The 23,485-nt window shown below is 40.6% G+C and overlaps 1 protein-coding gene across 1 annotated transcript in view; it reads left to right on the forward strand.

Moving 5' to 3' along the window:
• OSBPL10 (oxysterol binding protein like 10) overlaps positions 1-23,485 on the forward strand; it is a 179,707-nt gene that overhangs the window by 89,560 nt on the left and 66,662 nt on the right. The window contains exon 5 of the mRNA XM_054019842.1: positions 12,032-12,242. Within this exon, the coding sequence (XP_053875817.1) occupies positions 12,032-12,242 (211 nt within the window). The remainder of the gene's footprint in view (positions 1-12,031; positions 12,243-23,485) is intronic.

Consider the following 23,485-nt stretch of genomic DNA (forward strand, 5'->3'; position numbering starts at 1 on the left):
TTTCTTTTCAGAAATGCTAGCAGGATTTTGCTATTAAATGTATCTTTAATAACAGAGTTTGAGTAGGGTTAAAGGTGCTTGAAAACGTCAGCCATTTTGTCATTTTTCCAATTTAACTGTAGTAAACCATAGAATGATCTCATGAAGGACAATGTAGTCACCTGACAGAATTAGTGAGCTTTGCTGTGTATCGGGGGGGAATTTTTATCTATTTTGAATAAAGCTGAAGCTTTTTCATAGTATCTATTGGGCATCTAAAAGGGAATTCTAAAAGCAGAAAATGTTTAATACATATTTCAGATCTTTGTTGTTAATAATGAGCAAAATGCACACCAAAACTCTCCTTTTCGTACACTGGTTTCCAGACTTTCTTTAAAGTAATCTTGGATGTGACACATAATGTTTAACATAATTTAAAAATAGTAATTTTTATTTTACGTTAGTGTTGGAGAACACTAGACATCTATCTCAAAAAGCTTTACAGAGTAAGACACAGAATTAAAGAGAAGCAAATATATTTACAGAATTGCATATATATGAGTTTGTGCGTATGCATTCAAATAAAAAAACTTTTAAGAAGGCCAAATATGCTAGGATACAGAAATGCACAGTTAAGGTACCCAAACAACCTTAACTTTGCCCTTTAGAGTGATGCCAGATAATAACCACATAATTATGAATAAGGCATTTTAGTTTTTCTGGTACCAGATTAAACTGGTTTTTTAAAGCCATGTTATCTCTCTCCTCCCACCCACCCACCCCCCCCGCATGCCTCCCTCCCTGCTTCGTGGTCACAGCAGCGTAGAGTTGAGGTTGTTTGGAAGTGCACACTCAAAGCATCCCTACCTTAATATATTAAAACAGCCTTTAGAAACCTGGGTAAATGCATCTTTGTGAATTAAGTTCAGAGGGAGAAAAACATACTGTTGATTAAATACTAAATAAATATTGTTCAGTAGTTTAATTGCTCAGGGTTTTTTCTCTTCTGAAGTCTTCTGATTTTACTACCATAAGCGTGTTAGATGGAGTTTGTTAATTTCCATGTAGCACCTGAAGGATAAACCAATGTAATTTGATTGGCAATTTTAACTTTGTAACTAGCAACCTGTAGGCATGCTTCGGAATCCTTTGAAGAATTCAAATACTTTCCTTAATTGCGTAAGATCAAAGTATGCTTTCTAGTTATACGTGACACGCAGAAGCTTCAGAAAAATAGTCCTGCTGAACTGTAAGAAAACTGCAGTAGTCAAAAAAAAAAAAAAAAAAAAAAAAAAAAAAGTGATAGAAGATCCATCAGTAAGCAGCATTTAACCACTAGAGCGATACTTTGAACTGCAGAATTCAAGGTAATCTGTTGTATAGAAGCTGTACAAAGAATAATTTACCACAGATGATTTTGAAAAGCCCCATTTAACATCAGAATCAATAAATCCTGTGGTTTAGTTTGTGATGGCATGCTTGCTGTCAGGTTAGTTGACAGCCGATCATCATCTAAGATTTTCCTTGTCTCTGGGGCTCCCTCCTCTGCCTCTCCAATTCAATTCTTGCCTTACTCGTAGCAACACATAGAAAGGTGACCTCTGCAGCCACTGTGGTTTTGCTTGTCTTGCATGATCTGCCCTCACCCTGAAGGAAAAAAATAAGTGGAATGCCCAGACTAAGGAAAAACACCAACTGTGTTTCTTGCAAGTAGCACTTTATTCATGGACCAGAAAACTCTTAACGACCCTGACTGTGAGAAACATCTGCCGCCACACTGGGGAGACACCAGCGCTGCGGTTATCTCTGGGGTTGTACGAAATACATGCTTGCATGAAGGGGAGAAAAGCTCACCTATGAAGAAAGCAGAGATCTCCCAGGCAGTCACTGTGACTCTTCCCGTGCCCTTTCCCTTGGATCCTGAAATATTTGAGTGTATCAACAAATTCTTCCTGGTGGTCAAATCTTACCAAGAGGCTTTAACCTCTGCTCACAGAAGGTGACCTAAAGACCCTTTGAGTGGTTTCCCAGGAGTTTTCTCTTGGGCTGCTTACACTTTTTCCAGAGATGTAATTGAGGGGGCAAAAAACTATCTTTTAGTAAAAAGATCAGTAAGCATTTGTGCTATGCTTTTCCTTTTGAGCTTTGGTGACTGTCCCAGCAGACCTTGGGTCAGAACCAGAGAAGGGAGAAGTGTCTTCTAGGTCAGACTTCATGAGTGTCTCTCAGGAGTTCTGTAAATGCCTGTAGAAGCATCTCTTTACAGCCATGAAATCTGAAGCCCTTCAAGAGAAGCTGGATGTGTTGGTTTCCGTCTTTTCCTGGGGAGGATATTAATCAAGATGAGTTCATTTCTCAGTCTGGAAAGTCAAAGATCACCTACACCTCTCCGGATGGCAAGCCATTGTTTGCTAAATCTGCTGAGAGGTCATATAAGCTCCTACAAGATTTTGGAGATAAGTGGCTCTCATCCCCTAAATAGACTCCTAAAATACACTTGCACTTGCATCTGAAGAAGTGAGGTTCTTACCCATGAAAGCTTATGCTCCCAATACTTCTGTTAGTCTCAAAGGTGCCACAGGACTCTCTGTTGCTTTTTACAGATTCAGACTAACATGGCTACCCCTCTGATCCTAAAATACAGTCTTCCTCAAAAGAGACCGACATCCCCAAGGAATCCAACAGCTAAAAAGATTCCCTAGGTAGCAAAATAGAAACTTTTGTTAGAATTGGTTGTCTAGAGTGTCACACAGTTTTTAGTGACTATCTGTTCATCTTAGGTGTCCAGATCAGCAATTTGCCAACTTGTGGTTACAGCAAGGCAAGATTTTCTGTTCCTCCTTCCTCAAAAAGATTTGAAGTACTATTTAGAGTCATTTTTGCCACAGGTTGGTAAGATTGGGAATAGTATGCAGAGCTCCTGAAGCTTTCCCAGGGGGTGAAAAAGGCCAAGGTCTTATTAATCAGGGTCCAATAATGCACCCACATCCAGGTGATCTTAATTGCTCAGCCCAGTTCTTGAAAGAGCATCCTGAAGGTTTTGGGCATATCTGGTAAGGACTCAAACCTGGCTGCACTCTCAAAAAATAAGGTACCTCTTTTGCTTTCTGTATGTGTGGGTGTTCTTCCCCCCCCCCTGAATTTTCTAGGGCAAGATGTGCTGCTGCTAGATGATCCAGTTGATCTCTCTATCATAGTTCAGGTAGGTCTGGCTTATTCCCTGTCCCTGCTTTCAGTCTTCTCTCTTGGTCTCTGAGTGAATACTCCCTGCCTGTCTGCTTTTTCACTGACCAGCCTCCCTTGGCTCCCTCCCTTTCTGCTGGAGTACCTTTATAACTGGTCAGGGTCTTTTGATCTCCGGTTTAGCCATAGGAAAAACAAAGTGTTGGAGTCAGGTGGGTAAATTCTCCCACCAATTGATGGTCCAGTGTTGTTATCCTTGACTCCTTTGAAGGTGTGTGCTTGAAGCTGTCTTATCTCTGTTGTTGTTTTACCTTTCCTGCTGGGTTTTTTAAACAAACCCTTACAGGTTCCTTTGACTTAATGAATTCAAATAGGCAGCAATACCAACTCAAACAGGGAAGCAGTCACACATAATATTCATAAGAAATACAGGCATTTTCCCAGTTCATCACTGGGATATCTTACTACTGAATTTCTGTCCCAATTCTAAAACCATGAAGGGAAAAAACAGGTACACTTTGGACCTCAGGCCCTCAAGATGTACTGAAATCAGAATTCTTCAGCACAATGGATTCTCTTTTCATTCCCCTCAAGGCTTCAAGGAAGTGCTTCAAGGTATTCAGATACATCACAGCCAAATGAATTGGTCCTCTAGCCAAAGTGTTTGCCAGGCCAGAGAAGCTCCCCCCTCTAGTGAGACTTGGAGCACTCTCCACTAAAGCCATGGCCGTTTCCAGGGCTGAATGTGCAGGCAACTGCAGGCGTAGCCTTTGACTGCATGTCTAAACCTTTGCTTCCATGAGAAACTCAGTTTTTGGGGGAAGAAGGTAAAGGGATGGAAGCTTCCATTTCCCTGTTTCCCCTTCAGCCTTCTTCTTTTAATTTAGTGTTAAGTAGGGTGACCGGATATCCCAATTTTTATAGGGACAGTCCCTATTACCCCCACCCCCTGTCCCTATTTTTCACACTTGCGATCTGGTAACCCTAGTGTTAAGTCTCTTGTTCTTTGCCCTACTGTGTGCTTTCTCATAGTGTATAGTTCTACAGAGTCTACTGTGTACAGGCTGAGCCAGAGAGGGAAATCACCAGCTAACTTTGCTTTCGGTAGCTCAGTTGAGACTCACTGAAAATCTGCAAATTTCGAGGCCTTAATAACTGTTCTATAGCTGTTTCAGTTTTACTATTCATCACTTGCCTTTTTAAAATAATTGAGGTCATGAAGGCAGCTACTTTGAGGTGGTGTAATGGTGATGAATAATAACATGTTGTTCCTCTGTAATGAAAGGAACTCAATAGTCAAGAAAGGACAATTGATGTGAAAGTCATTCTCTTTATGGTTTGGTCTTTCTAAAATGTTTTCAAATTATTGTTTAATCTCATTGGCTCTTTTTATCCTTTTAACATTTTTTCATCAGCATAGTAATGTTAATAGATTCTACAGTGAGTTTTCAGCCTACTCGCAGCTTTGGGGACAGAACTCAGACCTGTCAGTCAGATATACCCTCCTGCCTTAAATCTACCAATCTTGTTGCAGACAAGGTGAACAAACTTCCATACTGCAGAGCTTTAGGAGAAATCAGTGAGGTGGCATCCTGGTTTTCCTGATGTTTCTTCATAAAATACTTCAAAGCGGATGTGCAGAACACTGTTTTATGGGAGGATGGTGTTGCATGCTGTAATGCCTTAGGCAATCAAGAAATGACCTTTGTGCATAGCTATTTCAATTTCACTTATATGCTAAGCTATAATTTAGCCTCCTTTGCTGCATGCTGCTGATAAAACCCCACTGTAAGATCTGTGGCGGTTACTGTGCTGAAGAAAAGGAAAATGTTATGTGCTTATCTGAAAATTTCCTTTATTTAAGTATTAAGGCCCATAGATCTGAGTGACCTTGGATAGGATTAAGGGATCACTGTTCAGAAGCTAAGCAAATAACAAATTTATCATACTTTGCAATAGAAAATATCCATAGTTTAAAGTTATGAATGCTTTACTCATTTTCATCATAGTTGTGGGGTTATTTCAGTTTGGCCGGCTTTGCAGTTGGAGTGGTGTATCTGTGAGCCAGTGATTGACAAGGCTGAGTTCTGCATCTGCTAAATATGGAAGCAGGTTAAAGGCCCAGTATGTGGTATACAGATCTTTCTATGTAAAGAAAGCTATCTGTGAGGTAAGTATGTATACGTTTTCCTTTTCCTAATAGCTGAGTCATAGAGTTTAAGGCCAGAAGGGACTACCAGATCATAGTCTGATCTTCTGTATATTACAGGCCACCAGCACCACCCAGTACCCTCTCACTAAACCCAGCAACTGAAATTAGACCAAAAGTGATATATTAAAACAAACAGAAAAAATAACCCACTGAAGCAGGATCATAAACCTGAGTAAATTTATAGCTAGTGGGTCAGATTAATTTTTGATGTGACTGGTTTGATGTCAACAGAGTTACACTAGGTATGTATTTGGCTGTGTGTGGTGTGTTTACTTTTTTAAACTTTTAAAACATAGGCGCTTTTATCCCTGTTGACCAAGTTCAGGTCAAGAGCACGTAATGAGGAACTCTCTTGCCCAAGGTGGAATTAGAGTTACAGGGATTGTACTTACTTCCTCTGTATGGATAATTTTCCCTTTGCATGCAGCATGCTTCTGTGAGTATTCTTACAACTTCTTGGAATCTTACAAAATCCTGTTGCTACGATACATGCTTGTTTACCTGAAATGTGAACAAAGTCCTCAGAGCATAACATCTGTGGTGATGTTGGACTCGTCAGTCCAGGAACCCAAAGTCCTAAAGTCCTTTCCAAAGCTTGGTCTCCCATACATGTTCTCTCCCTCATTCTCTCTTTGATAAGTGTAACTTATGGCATTAAAAAACGTAAAAAAACAGCAGTAAAAGATTTGTGAAAGGTACTATACCTTTCAGACCTAATCTAAAAAACACTTTGCTTTAAAAACCAGCAAAAAGTTAAAAGAGGAGTAGTTGATTCCTATAAAGCTATGACTTTTACAGAAAAAAACAATTGTGTTAAAAAAGAATTGGGCAAGACTCAACAAGGTCTAGCTTGGCTCTCTCCCTAGTAGCTTCTAGGGCTTTGGACAGGGACTGGCGAGGCAATGAATTTAGCCTTAATTGTGATGTGTTTTTTTTATGTTGCCATTTTAATGGTTAAAGCTTTCCTAACATGATTGTTATTTCTATAGCTATGACCTCTCCAAATGACTATACTGTTTTTTTTCCCCCTGACTTCTCATTTTTTTTATGAAACATTTCAAGTCAGGTATGATTTTTTCCATCTGCACACAATTGTTATAATGCATGAGATTTTTTTTTTAATATTGTATTCCTGATAGTGTGAAATCTTCTAAAGGAGACTGCTACAGACTGGTCCATTTGCTGATGGTGTTTGCTAGTCACATATTAGTATTCAGTCTATAGGCTAATACAGAGAGAGAGAATAACATATTGGCATTGGTATCAAGGGCACATTCAACTTAGTGTCCAGAACATTGCAGTAAACCTTGGCAATTCAGAATCTTTATGGCCTCCTATTGATAGAGAGATATAGTTTTCATGTCATCCTGCAGTGTATTGTACACTTATGCAGTAATTTCTCTAACTACTAGCGTAAAACCATTAAATATACATGAAATTAGTTCCTCTTAAAATCTAACATGTCAGATTTGCCTTATTAAATGGTCAGATATAGCTACAATCTGGCCCTATGGGAGACTTGAAGAGCTTCCCCACAACTTTGCATCCCCAGTGCAGGGCCAGGAAGAGTTGGAGTCCTTTCATTCAAGGTATGTCTACATTGGGGGTGGAGGGGAAGAAGTGTGTTCCTAACTCAGGCTGAAATGGGGGGGCGGGGGGCAGGGGAGGAGAAGATTCGGCAGCTCAGCTTTTAACTCAGGTTAGCAGCTCAAATTCAACTCCCGGCTCCACAGAGACATTGTTAATTCAAACTGCTAACCTGAGTTAAAAGCCAAACTGCTGTGTCTTCACTGCAGTTTTAACCGGAGTTAGCCCACCTGAGTTAAAACACACTCTTCCCCCCCCCCCCCCCTTTTTTTTTTTTTTCCAGTGTAGACATACCCTTATTTTGAAGGGGCTGAGATGTGGGCAGTGGTCTTGACCCTGTTTTCTCCCTGCCCTCCGCACTGACCAACAGGGCTGGCAGGGTAGTTGAGCACTCTGGCTGCTCTGAAAGGTAGTTTGATGGGCATTGTTCCACCTACATACCAGGGAATTCCTGGTAGCATTGTGCTGTGGTATGTTTCTCAGAACTCCCTGGTGTGGGGCAGTTCTGCAGATATCCAAAGCAGGCATTTGACTTAATGTCATAATATGGCCCACAAGATTGCAATCTCCAAGTGCATTGACTCAGAAAGAAAAGAAATGTTCTGTTTATAGCACCACGATGGACTGGATAGCACACTGTCATATCCTTTGTAATTTTGGAGAGGTGTATTTATAGGCTGATTTACAAGATGAGGTCTCTTTAAGGCCATGCCAAAAAAGCAGTCATGTGTTGTCAACTTAGGTGGGCTAGTTAGATTTTTTTTTTTTTTAAGTTTCAATTTATCTCTAACTTAGGATGGTGATAAAACAATAATAAAAAGTTTATTTTTGTTAGAGTACCCTTAACGAAGGGTTTTTCTTTTTTACTGAGTCTCAGAAACAAATTGCCACTTTAAATCAAAGTTGACATTCAAGGTTTGTAAGATGGCATTTCTGCAGCGGAAAGATTAATATACCTTTTAACAAACTATTGAATTACTGTGATTTTTCTTCTACTGCAGAAATGGCACTTACAATATTTCTTGATTTTTTTTTTTTAATTAAATTTTTAGCAGTTAATTATAGCTTTTATATATAACATAGAACAGGAGTGGGCAAACTTTGTGGCCCTAGGGCCACATCTGGTACAGAAATTGTATGGAGGACCGGGTAGGGAAGGCTGGGGGAGGCTATGCCTCCCCAAACAGTGAGGCGTGGCCTGGCCTCTGCCCCCTATCCAGCCCCCCAGAACCCACACCCCCATCCAACCCCCCATGCTCCCCACCCCTGAATTCCCCCCAGGACTCCTGCATTCTATCCAAAAACCTCTGTTCTCTGCCCCCTGACCCTCCCCGCAGGACGCCCATCCCCTAGCCAATCCCCCATGTTCCCCACCCCTGGGACCCCCATCCCATCCAATCTCCCCTGCTCTCCACCCCCTGACTGCCCCCCTGCCCCGTATCCAACCCTCCCTGCTCTCCCCGCCCCATGTTACCTGTGGGGTGGGGGAAAGGGGGACTCAGTCCTTTCCTGTGCGTTTCCCCTGCTCGTTTAGCTGCTCTCCCTGGCAGTTGGGCAGGGCTCGCTCCCTGTCTGGGCTTGGCTGCTGGGGACAGGGGTCAAGCATGCTGGGGGTGGAGGGAGCCCTGGCTTGCTCTACCCCTATCCCCGGCAGAAGGGCCCAGGCCCCTTGACCGCCTCCCCTGCAACACCCCTTTTCCTCCCTCCCCTACACCTCCCCGGAACTCCCTCTGCCTCCTTCCCCCCGACTGTGCCACCCTGGAGCACCAGGTCTGGCGGCGCTATAGCCGTGCCGCCTGGCTGGAGCTGCAGCCACACTGCCCCAGGCGCTGGGGGACCTGTGACTGCCTGGGAGGCAGGGAGGGAGGGGAGCAGAAGGGGAGGGGCCAGGGGCTAGCCTCCGCTCCGCTCACCGCACTGCCAGGGAGTTGGGCTGGCTCCTCCACAAGCCTGTCCTGACCTTGCTCCCTGGCAGGAGCTTGGGGGCCAGAGGGAAGGGTCCTGTGGGCCGGATGTGGCGCGTGGGCCATAGTTTGCTCCCGCCTATAACTTGTCTGCAAGGATACTTAATTTCATCTTTAATATAGTCAACTTTCTTTTCTTTTTCCTTTGGATTCAATTTTTGTGCATTATTAGTCATCGATCTCAGGAAAATGTCATTTATTTCTAACCAGAGTATTTTGAGAAACTGTGCGTGAAGCGTGCTACATTTAAAAAAAAAAGTATGCAACCTATTCAGTTCATTGTAATATGTAAGGTGGTAATATAATCAAATGAAGGTAGAAATTTTTTATTCTTATAAATTCACCTAGATTTTTTTAAAGCTTTTTCTGCAGCTTTGGAATCTTGAGTCTAAGCCTACACTTATCTTATTAATTAAACTATGTTCACATGAGATTTATTTAAGGCATTAATGCCTTTTTATTGATGGCTTCCACTAAAGTAATACTAATTACATTAAATTATTCTTAGAAATTTCAATTGTGTAATACAATAACTTATCTGAAAAGTGCTGAATGAAAGCATCTGAATCCTCTGAGGGTTTTGGAGTGTGTTTCTAGTAAAGTTGCATTTTAGCTTGAAAATGTACATTTTAATCATTTATCTATTCTAGGATTATAGCTACCTTTTGGTAACAAGTTACAAACTCAGTGTTTGGTACTGCTTGTATTAGGCTAGTGTGTTGAGGCCCCAGTCAGGATTACTATTTATCTGTGTTAGGGTAGAGCCTAGAGACCCACTGTGTTAGATGCTGTATAAACAGAGTAGAATAGCGCCTGCTCTGAAAAGTTTGTAATCTGATTAATTTTAAATTCGTTACATGAAAGATATATACAGTATCTAGAGAGCTTTGTAAATGCTAGTGTAAGTGTATATCTTATATGATGTCATGGTTAAATCTGATCAATAAGTTGAATTATAGAAACAGCACAAATAATGTGGTGTATTGTACTGTAGATGTTATAAGCATTCACAGGTCTGTAAACTCAGCCAGATGTTAATCTAGCTGGAGTCAGGTTGGTTTTGATTTATTTATCTCTCTGATCATGTTTTGATTGTGAAGTTTAGTCTATGATACTGTGTGTGTACACTTACTAAATACCCTTACAAGTTTTATTAAATAGCACTTTACTTTTAAGGGTTTTAAATGCCAGATTTAGAAAAATACGCAATTTTTTTAAAAACAGAAAAGGACGAAATAGTATACTGCATGTGGAATATTGTGCATGTTTTATTTTAAAATGTGATTTAAGATTCCTTTTATGGTTTGAGAAAAAGATGTTCTCTTAACCCTGAAACTTTCAGCATTAGGATCTGACATAACTAAAATTTTACAGAACTCCCCAGGGGTATCTTCCTGTATATCTTTAGACGGGAGCCCTAGACTGGAGAAATAACCAGAGATGGGGAAAAATTGTTGGAGAGGGAGTTGGAGGGTGACCAGAGTTATAGAAAATGTGGCTTTTGCTTTCAGCTTGGCAGATGAGCTCTAGTGAAAGAGAACTGCCACAGAGTCCCGGTGGTATATAGCAGACATTCTGGAGATGTTGTTTTTCTGATTAACTGTTTGAAGGTCAACGCTACTGGGGTTCAAATGTATCTGTGTTGGCCAATTGAAGGGAGTTCATATTTTGACTCTAGATACGTTTAGTGATCAAGTTAAGTTGTACATCAGTGTTTTAGTGGACACTGTTTCTGTTCATTTTGTTAATATTTTTAAATACTGGTGTGACTAAATCCTGTCCTGTTTTGTCGCTCAGTGAGAGGGTGACCAGCTGTCCCATTTTTATAGGGACAGTCCTGATTTTTGGGTCTTTTTCTTATATAGGCTTCTATTACCCCCCCCCCCCCATCCTCGTCCCGATTTTTCACACTTGCTGTCTGGTCACCCTAGTGAGAGTTTGCTTGAACCACAAGTAAGTATACACAACCATGGGTATGTTTAGTTTAACTTTGCCTTCTGAGATACATTACATCAAAGAAAGAGGCTCAAGAACAAGTCCGAGTCAAATTCTGCCTTGTGGAAGAAAAGACTGTGTAGGTGGCAGCATAACAAATTAACAAAGAAATCCTTCTACAAACACTTGTAAGGGATGTACCAATTGATGGCACCAGCAGAATGACATGGTCTTCAAACCATCCCTCTGAGTTCAGGGATAAAATCTGTCTCTAGCCATAACCTGTTGACGTCTGAGAGCTTCACAAACATCTTGAGCCAAACATCTTGAGCCAAATTCAGCCCTAGCATAAGTGGGTTCGGCTTCCAGTTATTTCAATGGTATTTGCACCTGCCTTTGCCAGTGCTCCATTTAGTCTTTTGACTTTGGAAAGGCAGGTGAAAGGAAAGTAATCTACTGTAGTTGTGTGCTGTACCCCCTACTGCTTAGAGGCTATAAGACTCAAATGTACTAGGCATTTTAACACCCTCTTTCCTCTCTCAGCCATATGGAGAGTTCCTGAAAGTTGCTTTACTCCTTTTTTTTTTAATACCAACCAACATATGTAGTACTGCACTTTGCATTATTTTCTCATCTACTGTCTTTTATGTAAGTATGCCATGCATGCCATTTTTTTGCGACATGAAAATTACCCTCACTTTATCCATGACAGAGCATTTTATAAATGGAGGAAGACAGGAGATGCTGCTTAGGTTCATCTGGATTGTCAGATCATATCCTGGGGAAAGGAATTATAAGCTTGAATTAATAAAGGAAAAGGAGATAGCACTAGATAATTTTCATATAGTGAAAAGCATAAAGCATGATTCATACCTGAAATCTAGGATGCCAACTATTTTTTTAAAGACGTTTTGCCCTAACATACTGAACTGTTCGTTTTTTTTTTCCTTTTTGAGTGGCATTAGTTTTTTTTTTAAAAATCAAGAATCTAAAATTCTCATTCTTTCAGCGTGCCTATGTTCTTCACACAGATATTTTTATTCATATCTGTTTTCTATTAATGAACTGAACGTTAACATTCATCTATAGTAAGACAGTTGACGTGTCAATTTGTAAGGGTGCAAATGAAGGCTTTCCTTATGACCACATGGCTTTTTTTTAACCCTTACAGCTCATGAGCCAAGTGGAGGGACAACAGAAGAATCTTGTGCAAGCCATTGAATCCCTGCCAGGTTCTGGACCTCTTTCTGCCTTGGATCAGGACTTGCTGCTTTTAAAAGCTACCTCTGCTGCCACCCTGAGCTGCCTTGGAGAATGCCTGAATTTATTACAGCAGAGTGTGCATCAGGCAGGCCAACACAATAATAGGACATTGCCTTCAGGTGAGCACAAGCTGTCTTTTTCCTGGTCTATGTATTTTTTTTTTTTAATTATGATCCCCAGATAGGCAGGATGGACTTTTCCTTAAAGAAATGACTCGGGATCAACACTAAATAAGCTTCCTTGGAGTGAGATACCAACATTTTCCTTCTGAGCCACAAATATTGTAGAAAATCTCAACATCAGAAAAAGGGAGCAAAAGAGCCATTAAGTGTCTTCTGTGCAAATAGGGTTTGGAAAGAGCAAATATTTAATTTTGTCTTAAGTTCAAAAATATAGAGAAGAATCTGTATTTTCAAAGAAAAGTAATTTTGTTTTTTAAAAAGCAGATTTTTTTAATAAATTGAAATTTAACACAATGTACTTTAATAACCAATTCTATCTATTTTTTTTTTCTAAATAGAAATCTCTAGGGAGGACTGAATCCCCCTATATATTGAGTCAGTGCTTGCGGTTTTCTCTAAGTTTGGAAAGAGAAAGCTATTTCTCTTGCTATTTACTTTTGGCATGTGGTTACATAGTTACAAAGTAGGACCCTGAGCCTGGCACCTATGTGGACCCTCATCTTAATTAGCCTGATTCTAGATCTCTGTAGACTGCTTCAAAATAAAGATCTAACATGTCACAGTATAATCAGCCAGAGGGTTCACACACACATTTCACTGTTAGACCCGATTGTAGGATCAGGACTTGTTGTAAGACCAGATGTAAACCAATGGTTCTTCACATATGGATGGCTTGATAACAACTTTGCCATCTCTACGTAATTTACTTAAAAACTTTTCAAGAACCACCGTCCCTCACTCCTCAGGGGGGGAAAAAAAAGTTCTTTCTAATTTGTAGGGCCGGTGTTTTCTGGAAATTGTTGATATTGCTGCTTTTATCTTCTGAAATTACCTTTCATTTCCGGAATCGCGATTTCTTCTGATTTTTCCACTTTGTGCTTCAGCTGTTCAAGCCATTTACTACCAATGCCTAAAATGGTTAAGCCTGAGGATAGTTAAAGCATTTGGCAAAGATGTGCTCCATGTGGATGGAGGGAAGTTATTTTGTACAATTTGCAGCAAAGTTCTTGACCGTGTTAAAAAGGGCCACGTACTCAACCACATTAAAGGTCCATGTCATATTGCAGCAATGGAGAAAAGAAAGCAAAGGCTAGAGAGCAGCAATGAGACAGCAGTAAAGCAACAGCTCACAACTACTGTTGTGCTTGCACAACAAAATGAAAATCAGGAATACTGGGTGGAAGCCTGTTGCAACGCAAACATTGCACTAGAAAAAACAGACAAAATGTGAGACTTCCTAAACGAGCACTTATGAAATGGGGTCTGTATCCTGCAAGCAAGTACACCGAGACAAGTCAGTCTTCCCCGTGTATTTGAACTAAACAAGCAACAACTGGTCACTGAGTTGAAGGATCAGCACGTAACTGTAACTGTGGATGAATATACAGACAATATAAACTGGTATGTTGCAAATTATTCTAATACAGCTGATGCAGGTTTCAGAAGATTGCCCAGCTGCTGCTAAGCTTGTAGAAACAGTGGAATTAGAACGTGTTAGCTACTCTGCAGTTGCACAAGCTGTTATAAAGACCCTTATGTAACATGAAATTGATTTTTCAAATGTACTAGTTTATGTGACAGATAATGCAAAATACATGTGAAAGTCATTCAAAGACAGTTTAAGCGGCATTTTAACCAGCTGCATTCATGGGACCTGCTGGGCATACATTACAGCTTTACTAGGCGAGTGCTGGGTCTGTTTGTTTACAGAAGTGGACTGTCTGCGTGCTCTAATAAAAAAGCTGATATGTAAACACCCACTTAGAATCTACCTTATCGACCGTGGAGTTGAAAGCCCAACATTACCTCCGCAACGGGTTGTAACAAGATGGAATACTTGGTTTAAAGCCATAGGCTGTCTTTGCCATCAAGTGGAGTACTCATGTGGAGTATTACAAGGGGTTCTTTGGTTGGGAAATCAAAGTGGAGGACGACTGCCGTTTTAGAGGAGCTAAATGTTTATTTCAATGAATCATTTTGTGGCACATTCAATTTTTATCCAAGCAGAAGCAACTCCACTTGTTCGGACACTACTTACATTTGAATCATGGTCAACATTACCAACGGAAGTGTACAACATTGCATTTGATTTGGTGGTAATACTGCAGTACGCAGGACAGAATGTACTAGAGTAGACCATCTCAAGCATCAAGTTTTTCAAAACTATGCAGAGAAACTGCAGAGGTACGTAAATACAGAGAAACAGCCAGCATATAGATTTTTTTTTCGCGATGTGAGAATCCTTGATCCCAAGCAAATTCGTGTACTCTCCCACAACTTCAGTGACTATGAACTGAGTGTTCTGCTGCTGAGTTCTGTACCTGAGGGTGAGTGGGGAGTTTATTTGAACATTGTAAATGAACTTCCTAGTACCAATGACATTTCTCTCCCCAGTTTTTGGAAAAGCATGGACAAATGTTTGCCAAGACTTAGCCAGATTGCCTGTGGTGTTTTGGTGATCCTGTGCAACTCAGTTGATGCTGAGTGAAGTTTCTTCAAACTTGAACAAGTGCTAACCCTGCAACGTTACTGTATGTTATTGGCAAGTATGAAGATGTATGCCCAAATGAGTTTTAATGTGTCCTAAGTGTGTTTCAATGAATATTTTTATGCTGATATAGGTGATGTGCACATATTTTCAATAAAACATTAGTTTACTTTAAGCAGAAATGTAATTATTCCATAGTTCCCGATGTTGTTAGATCGTTGCATAAAACAATAATCCAACTTTTATTTTAAATGTATAGTCTTGTATGGCAAGAATTTTGTTTTGTGTTTATAGTGATGATCACTTAATATATTTTTTTATGTTCTAAAAATGACAATTTTGGTTTAAAAAATAGTCTGTAAACACTAATGTAGGCTACTGCATTTTTGTGCAGTAAAGGATTACATGTTGCTTGTTTGTCAATACATGTATTTTTTGTATTAATATAATGCATATCTGAAATATAAAGCTTTGAAAATCTGCTATTACTGTTTTCATTGCCGAAAAATACTTGCCCTACTAATTAGCTTAACCGTCAGGTAAGACCCAACCACAAAGCTGCAGAGACAACTGGATGGGAAACAGACCTGGAGAAGGATGGCAGAAGGGCTAGATGATGAGCTGAGGACTGAAAAGATGGCATGAAATGGCTACAGACGCTCCCCGGGTCACGCAAACCCGACTTACGGAAATCCGGATTTATGGAAAAAGTTCCATAAGTGCCCCCCCCCCCCTTTTTTTTTTTTTTTGCATAATTGTTGGAGATACATTCCCGACTTACGCAAGGCGTTCCGGAACGGAATGCTTGCGTAGGTTGGGGAGCTTTGGTATTTTTGTGGAGCTATGCAGAACATAAAAAAGTTGTGTGTTCTTGGCATAAAGTTACATTTTCACATTTGCATAATATTCTATTGGGGCCCTGTCTTAATTCAGACTTCTAAAGAGACTCCAGGGATAACTACACACCTTAAATAATCTACATAGGCGTACAAAGCACAAGAATCAAAGGACCCTTCTTATCTTCCATGTTCCATTCACCTCATAAGAGATGCAAACTAAATGCAAGTATATTTAAAAAGTAAATTGAAGGAGCATTCCTCTTTAACTGAGAAGAGGTCTTTAAATTCTTGGCTTTGTTTTAGCTTTCTTCATGGGAAAGGGGTAGGAAGCAAAGACTACACAAAAATCCTTCTGAGAAGGAAGGAAATACATCCTATTCCTATATCTCTGGACAGTCTTCTTTAGATCCATGTGAAACAAGTAAACTGGCTGAGATGGCGGAGCTGGACAAATACAAATGTTGGTCCTCTAGCCTTACAATAAGCTGTTCCCTTTTGGTATTAATAAGGTTTCTAATTCCCATGGATGGAACCAGTATTTCCAAAGGTTTCATAGAAAGGAAAGCTAAAAATTCCCTTAGAAGTTCACAATCTGTTTGCATGGAGGCAGGCATAGCATCTGCTCTTACTGTTAGAGTTTGAATACACACATAGTTAAACTAGGAAACTAGGAAAAAAAATCAAGAGGAACAGAGAGGCTAAAAAGCTTATCAAATATGTAGTCTGCTCTCTTCTGTTAAAAAGATGAACTTTGCAACATGAGATTTTTCTTCCAGGTTCCAGTTATGCAACACAATTGCCTGAAGGAACCTGTGGCTAAAAGCCATGATTACAGGTTTCTCCTCTTGATTTAAGTTTATTTAGGCCTCCTTTGATAGGATTGTCATTTCGGGGGGTGGGGAGTCATTAGAGTAAGCTGTTGAGGATTCATCAGAGCTGAATAAACTTATACCTAATGCCTCTAAGTAATCCTCTAGCCAATTCTAATTCAGAGATTTTAATTCTACAGTTTTTGGCTGTAGAGCAGTGAAATCAGAGAATTTCAAAGTGAATTCTTTAACATTTGTTTTACTTATTTTAACAGTTATATTTAAAATTAGAGGATATGACAACACATCTCCTCTCTACTTGATACAGATAATGTCCACATAAAGTTGCCAGGCACCCAGTTTTTGACCGGAACACCTGGTCAAAAAGGGATCCTGGTGGCTCTGGTCAGCACTGCTGACGGGGCCATTAAAAGTCCGGTCAGCGGCACAGTGGGGCTAAGACAGGCTCCCTGCAGCTCCCAGAAGTGGCCAGCATTTCCCTCCAGCTCCTAGGTGGAGGAGCTGCCCTAGGGGTTCCGCGCGCAGCCCCCGTCCCGAGTGCCAGCTCCGCAGCTCTCATTGGCGAGGAACTACAGACAATAAAAGCTGTGGGGACAGTGCCTGCGGACAGGGGCAGCTTGCAAAGCCACCTGGCCATGCCTCCACCTAGGAGCCGGAGGAAAATGCCGACTGCTTCTGGGAACCACCTGAGGTAAGCACCGCCCAGAGCCCACACCCCAAACCCCCTCCTGAACGCCAAGCCCCTGCCCCAGGTTGGAATCCCCTCCCACATCCTAACTCCCTCCCAGAGCCCACCCCTCACACCCCGTCCCACACCCTGAGCCCTCTCCCACACCCAAATTCCATCGCAGAGTCCACACTCCGAACCCCCCAGCCAGAATCTCCTGGCAGGTGATGTTAGGGTTTCCATGTTCCGTGACCGTCAAAAGGATCTTGTCCCATTCTTTTTCATGGAAGGTGATCTTGTAGCCTGCAACAACATCGATGGTGTGATGGCAGCCCTCAACTTCGTTCACGATCCAGATGAGTGGAGACTGTTCATTGATTCATCGAAGATGAGTCTTAAAGCTGTTTTACTGCATAATGGCAATGTTTTGCCATCAATTCCAGTTGGTCATGCAGTCCATATGAAGGAAACCTATGACAACATGAAACAACTTTTGAGGTGCATAAACTATGACCAACATCAGTGGCAGCTTTGTGGCGATTTGAAGGTTGTTGCTCTCTTGCTTGGTCTGCAGACTGGATACACAAAGTACTGCTGTTTTCTTTGCAAGTGGGATAGTCGTGCAAGAGATTCCCACTACATCAAGAAAGATTGGCCACTCCGACAGTCATTGGAGCCTGGGAGGAAAAGTGTTCAGTATCCACCACTTGTTGAATCAAGGAAGATTTTGTTACCCCCCTTACACATCAAGCTGGGTCTGATGAAGAACTTTGTCAAGGCCATTGACAAAACACAAGCAGCTTTCAAGTACCTCCGTGGAAAATTTCCAAGGCTAAGTGAAGCTAAGATAAAGGAAGGTGTCTTTGTTGGTCCTTAGATTCGTGAACTTCTTCGAGATGATGCATTTGACCATGCACTGCGTGGCAAGGAAAAGACGGCATGGAAAACCTTCCAGTTAGTGGCAATAAATTTTCTCGGAAACAACAAGGCAGACAACTACAGGTTGTTGGTGGAAAACCTCCTCAAGGCATACAAAAGCCTTGGTTGCAACATGTCACTAAAGATACATTTTTTTTTTTTTTTACACCGAACTGCGGAGCAGTGAGCGACGAGCACGGCGAGCGATTTCATCAGGACATTGCAACAATGGAGAAACGCTATCAGGGCAAATGGAGCTCATCAATGCTTGCAGACTATTGCTGGACAGTGACAAGAGATGCTCCATTTAATGAATACAAGAGACAAGCCAAGAAGCACTGAGTAGACACTGAATAGGACTAAACTATGTACAGAATAGTTTTTTGCCTTTTGTTTCATAATAAATTTTATTTATAGAACCCTTTTGTTGATTTTTAAAGTGTTACATAAACAGGACAGGTGAAATATTATCATGTAAAGTGACCATAAACACATGAAAAGACCTAGGTTTACAATGTATGATTAAAACTCTATCTACACAATATACATAGACATAAAATGTAAAAACTTAAATATCTTAGAAACAGTAGTCAATCAGGTGTTTTAATTGTCATATTTGAATTCAGCACATCAAAATACATAATAAATAGCACATTTTATCTCTGAAGCAGACGACGTCTCAAAAATTGTAGACCAGTGTTTATTATGGTTTCTAATGGGCTCTGAATATTCTTGGTCCTTAAGTGCCCTCATAAGGCTTTGCTTACTTCTGGGAAACAGGATGTGATATTACTTAGATGGCAGCTCTCACTGGGGAAAACCAGCTCCATTTACCATGTGCAGCATAGGGCGAGGGGGACCTCACTGCTCAAAGTAAGATCTGGCAGATTAAAGGAGAATGCTGCTGGGGCTCTGAAGTGTGTCATGAGAGAATTTCTAGTAGAAGCCATAGATATTTTTAAACTCTGTTATGAAAACTAGTTTTTCATAACATTCTTAGTAAAAAATTGTTCGCTTTCTAAGCTATTATGACTAATCACTGCAGTTTGCTTTTAGGGGGTGTGTCAAAGATATTTCATTTACTGCTTTTTCTGAGATGCTGCATGTCCAGCTGTTCTGTTAACTAGTTAGACTCCAAGCAGATGGAATACAGCCAATTGATATTTCTTGTCTGAAGAGACAATGGGAAAGAAGATGTGCTTTTCCCTTTTGGTCCTTGACTTGTGGCATCCTGATATTGCTGGTTGGATCAGAACTTGGTTGTGTAGGCTTCAACAGCAACTTTAAAAATATTGATTAAGCTGACTGTGACGGGTTCCCCCCTCGGGGTGCCACTTGGAACTTGGGGACCTCTGAGCCTACCTGACCCACCAGCCTGAGCTCCGTTTACACTGTATTCCTGGGCAAACCAGCCAAGCCCTCCCTCAGGCTTCAGACTACACTTTACCAGGACACATACAGGTAGCAACACACCCAGCTGCAGCTATACACACAGATACTGAGATCAGCTCTGCATGGGAAGGCTCAGCTAAGGAGTTGCCCAGTACTCAAGGGCACATGACTCTCTAGAGGGTAAACCCAAAATTGTACCATCTTGCACTGTACAGTACTCTGCAGTGCAAGCTCATGAAATTCGCCCCCTCAATATGGAGAGGGATATACACAGCTTTCTGCCCCAAGTTATGATTTCCACACACACACTGGTTTTAGACAAAACAAAAGCAAGTTTATTAACTACAATAGATAGATTTTAAGTGATTATAAGGGATAGCAAATAGTTTTATTTGCTAGGTAATCTGCTTTGATCTAACCCACAATCTAAGCTTAATATACTAAAGAAACAGGTTATAAATAGCAATTTCTCACCCTAAATGCTGTTTTAGGCAGATTGCAGAGATTCTTGAAGGCAAGCTGCACTTGCTTGCAGCTTAAAACTCCAGATATTCCTTTCACAGTCCAGACACCTTCTAGCCTGGCCTCAGCCCTTCTCCCCTAGTCCAGTCTTTTTGTTCTCAGGTGTTTCCAGCAGTTCTCTTTCTTGGGCAGGAAATCAATGAAGAATCAACCTCAATGATGTCACTCCCCTGCCTTAAATAGTTTTTGGATATGGCAGGAATCCTGTGTCTCCCAGTGTGATTCCCACCCTCAGTCAGTGCAAAAATACTGGTATTATCATGGAGTCCAGTACCAGGTGACTTGGTCACATGTCCCTGCTGCCATAACTCAGGCTGTTTGCAGCGTCCCCAGGTAGGCTTCCCAATGGGAGATTAGCATCTTCAAAGACCTATTGTTCTCCGTAATGGCTCTTCCCAGCGAGCCATGTAGACTGATTGCATTCTGTCTAGTGGGCGTTCCCCAGCTGTAAACACATTTGTAATAGGAATATTGTCTTTGCATCTAACTTCAGATACAAAAATGATACATGCATACAAATAGGATAGTCATTATTGAAAAGGTTATGACTTACTGAATATATCTCACATGCCTTATCTTGCATAAAATACATCATAGTTATGCCATAATCATGTCCTATAACAATCTCTATGAAGAATATGTGGGCGTAGTGCCATACTGACAAAGGCTGTTTTTCTCTGTGATGGTCATGGTTGCCCTTGGGACAGATGGGGAAAACACACGTGCGTAGTTCCCATAGATTTTATTTCAGTAAAAGAGTTTAAGACCTTGGAAGGAAGAAGGGGAGCAGATGGTGAGTTCTGGCCTGACACCAGGTGTCTTTATATTGAAGCAAAAAAGATGTAGTTAAAAATAAAGTATCCATAAAATATTTATTTGTACACTTGTACAGAGAACTGGTTCTGCAGTTCTGATCCTAACTGCACAAACGCAGTGTCATTCAGATGACACTTTTTTCTCTCATGTTCACTTGCTATAAAAAAAATCTTTTTTTAATTAAAAAAAAAGTCTGTACTTTGTAAATACAATGGTCAATAGGATTGCAGTATGCAAATAAGAGACGGGAGAGTGGATAGACTAAAGGAATGATTGGCTGATTTACTTTCTCTTCCACCGTACCCTCCCCTCTCCAGTCCTATTTAGGAAAGGGTCAGACAGTTCTGCTATATTCTTTATCATTTGTTGTTATCCAATAATAAGCTATTCATATGGCAAGGAGAGAAGGACAACACATATATACATTATTAGTCACTATCACCTAATAAAAATAGAGACATGCACACGTGGCATATCAGTTACACAAAATTGGTTTTGTGTGGCTAGCCAAAATATGTAATTATTTTGAGTTCATTTTAACTTTGTGTTTATTTTAGAACAAAATTTCAAGTCTTCCTCACACAAACTTTGTCAAATCTTGGCCAAATTGCTCATGTTCGTGGCCTTTTTGCTCTGAGAGCTATATTATTATTTTGGGAGATGGTTAAAAGAAGAGACTCCTTGCTACAGCCACATTAATTCCCTCAAGAGGACTTGATAACTTTTTAGTTGAACTTTTTTCATTCAATTTTATCCTTTAACTCTGAAGGCATGCATCTCTTACAGAACTCTGTGGATGTCCCGGGCAGGTCTCCAGGGCCCTTCAGTGTTGTTCTTTTAGTCTGTCAGAGCTCATTTTGGAGCAGTGGGATTGTCCCTTGCTTTGTCTCCACATCACTTAAAGCAAAAATAGGACCAGGATCACAAACTGAACTCAGATCTCCAGCTGCATCTGAATCTGTACTGAGCTGCCAAACGTTGCTTAGAATTGCTGCACAAAAAAGGCTCTGCCTACTTACTGACATTGTTGCATTTCTATAACTTAGGTTTTTTTCATGAGGATAGATTACTGGCCTGTTGCTCAACCCCCAACCTGGAGAACTAATGGACTGTTTCTTGTCTGGTCCCCATCCTTCAAGGAGTGAAAACTCCCACCAGCATAACTTGGAAGGTCTTTGGACTGCATAAGCTTGCCCACCCTATCAAGGTGCAGTCCCCAAGAAAGATCCAGCAATAGCAATAAAGAACACTACTCTTACCCCGGGCCAATGGGAATGGTGTCTTATTGTGTGTATTTAGAATAAAACACAAGCAAGCCTTTTATATTTACATCTAAAGATCTTTGAAAATATGTTCATGCTTAATTTGCCTATTGAGGCCTCGGTTAGTTTCTGGCTTTCTTCTGCAATGGATGACATCATAAACTCCTAATGTGAGCAAGGAGACTTATATAGCTTTGTGATGTCACTGAAATGTTGCTGGGGAAATATGGAAACTTCGTGGCCTCACTTGGCAAGTAAGTGCAAGAGAAATTGCTTTGTATTTTAACCATTCTGTACAATATACCTTTTGGAAATGTTTTTTTTTAAAGTCTAGGTATATATTCCAATACTGATTTGGAATCTTAAACCAGATGGACACTTCTTAATTGACAAATTTTTAAAATATATGAAACCCTCACATCCCCAAAGCAAAAGAGAATAGCCCTTAGTTTTGAATATATTATATGTACTAGGGACCATATGAATCATTAAAATAACTTTCACTGTCATACTGTAATGATTGTAAGTGTGTGTAGTCAAGAGAAACAGAAGTAAGGGCTTGCTCCGAATAAACCATTGTGTAGTTAGGTTGGGGAGTGGAGATAACCTGCTAGGTTGTTATAGTGGCTTCACATCAACCTCAAAATTGATTTCTGTATTTACACAGCTTTTAAGATTTTTCAAAAAGATTCCTAGGAACTGGAGTGTTAGATCCCATCTCAGGCTTGGTCTACACTAAACCCCCAAATCGAACTAAGGTACGCAACTTCAGCTACGTGAATAACGTAGCTGAAGTCGACATACCTTAGTTCGAACTTACCCCCGTCCAGACCCGGCAGGCAGGCTCCCCCGTCGACTCCGCGTACTCCTCGCGGCGAGCAGGATTACCGGAGTCGACGGGGAGCACTTCTGAGTTCAATTTATCGCGTCCAGACTAGACGCGATAAATCGAACCCAGAAGTTCGATTGCCTGCCGCCGAACCAGCGCGGTAAGTATAGACAAGCCCTCAGTGACCATTTCATGCTGAATTAAAGGGTAGTGGAATTTGATTTGGGATACCATTTTTACGTAAGTAATTCCCAGGGATGGGTGAAAGGGGTAATTAATCATTTTAAAAGTTCTGCTCTCTCTATTTATTTTTAAGTCCACGTTCCTTCTTATCTTTAGAACAGATGACAGCTTCTTTTTGGATAAACAAACACAGTTTATTCTTCCTACTTGTTAAATTTAATAATTTAAAACACATTAGAAATATTCTAGTTACAAAATGCATTGTAAATATGTAATTACATTATAATAGGTTAAATTAACAGTAGCATAGAAGTTACCTCATTGAACAATAATCATAATCTGTTTATTTTATTGCTTGTATTATGGTAGTGTTTAGAGCGCACAAACACGCACAAAAAAGTCGGTCTCAAAGAGCTTGTAATCACCCCGCTCCT

The sequence above is a fragment of the Malaclemys terrapin genome, chromosome 2 (genome assembly GCF_027887155.1).
Source record: "Malaclemys terrapin pileata isolate rMalTer1 chromosome 2, rMalTer1.hap1, whole genome shotgun sequence".
Classification (NCBI taxonomy): Eukaryota; Metazoa; Chordata; order Testudines; family Emydidae; genus Malaclemys; species Malaclemys terrapin.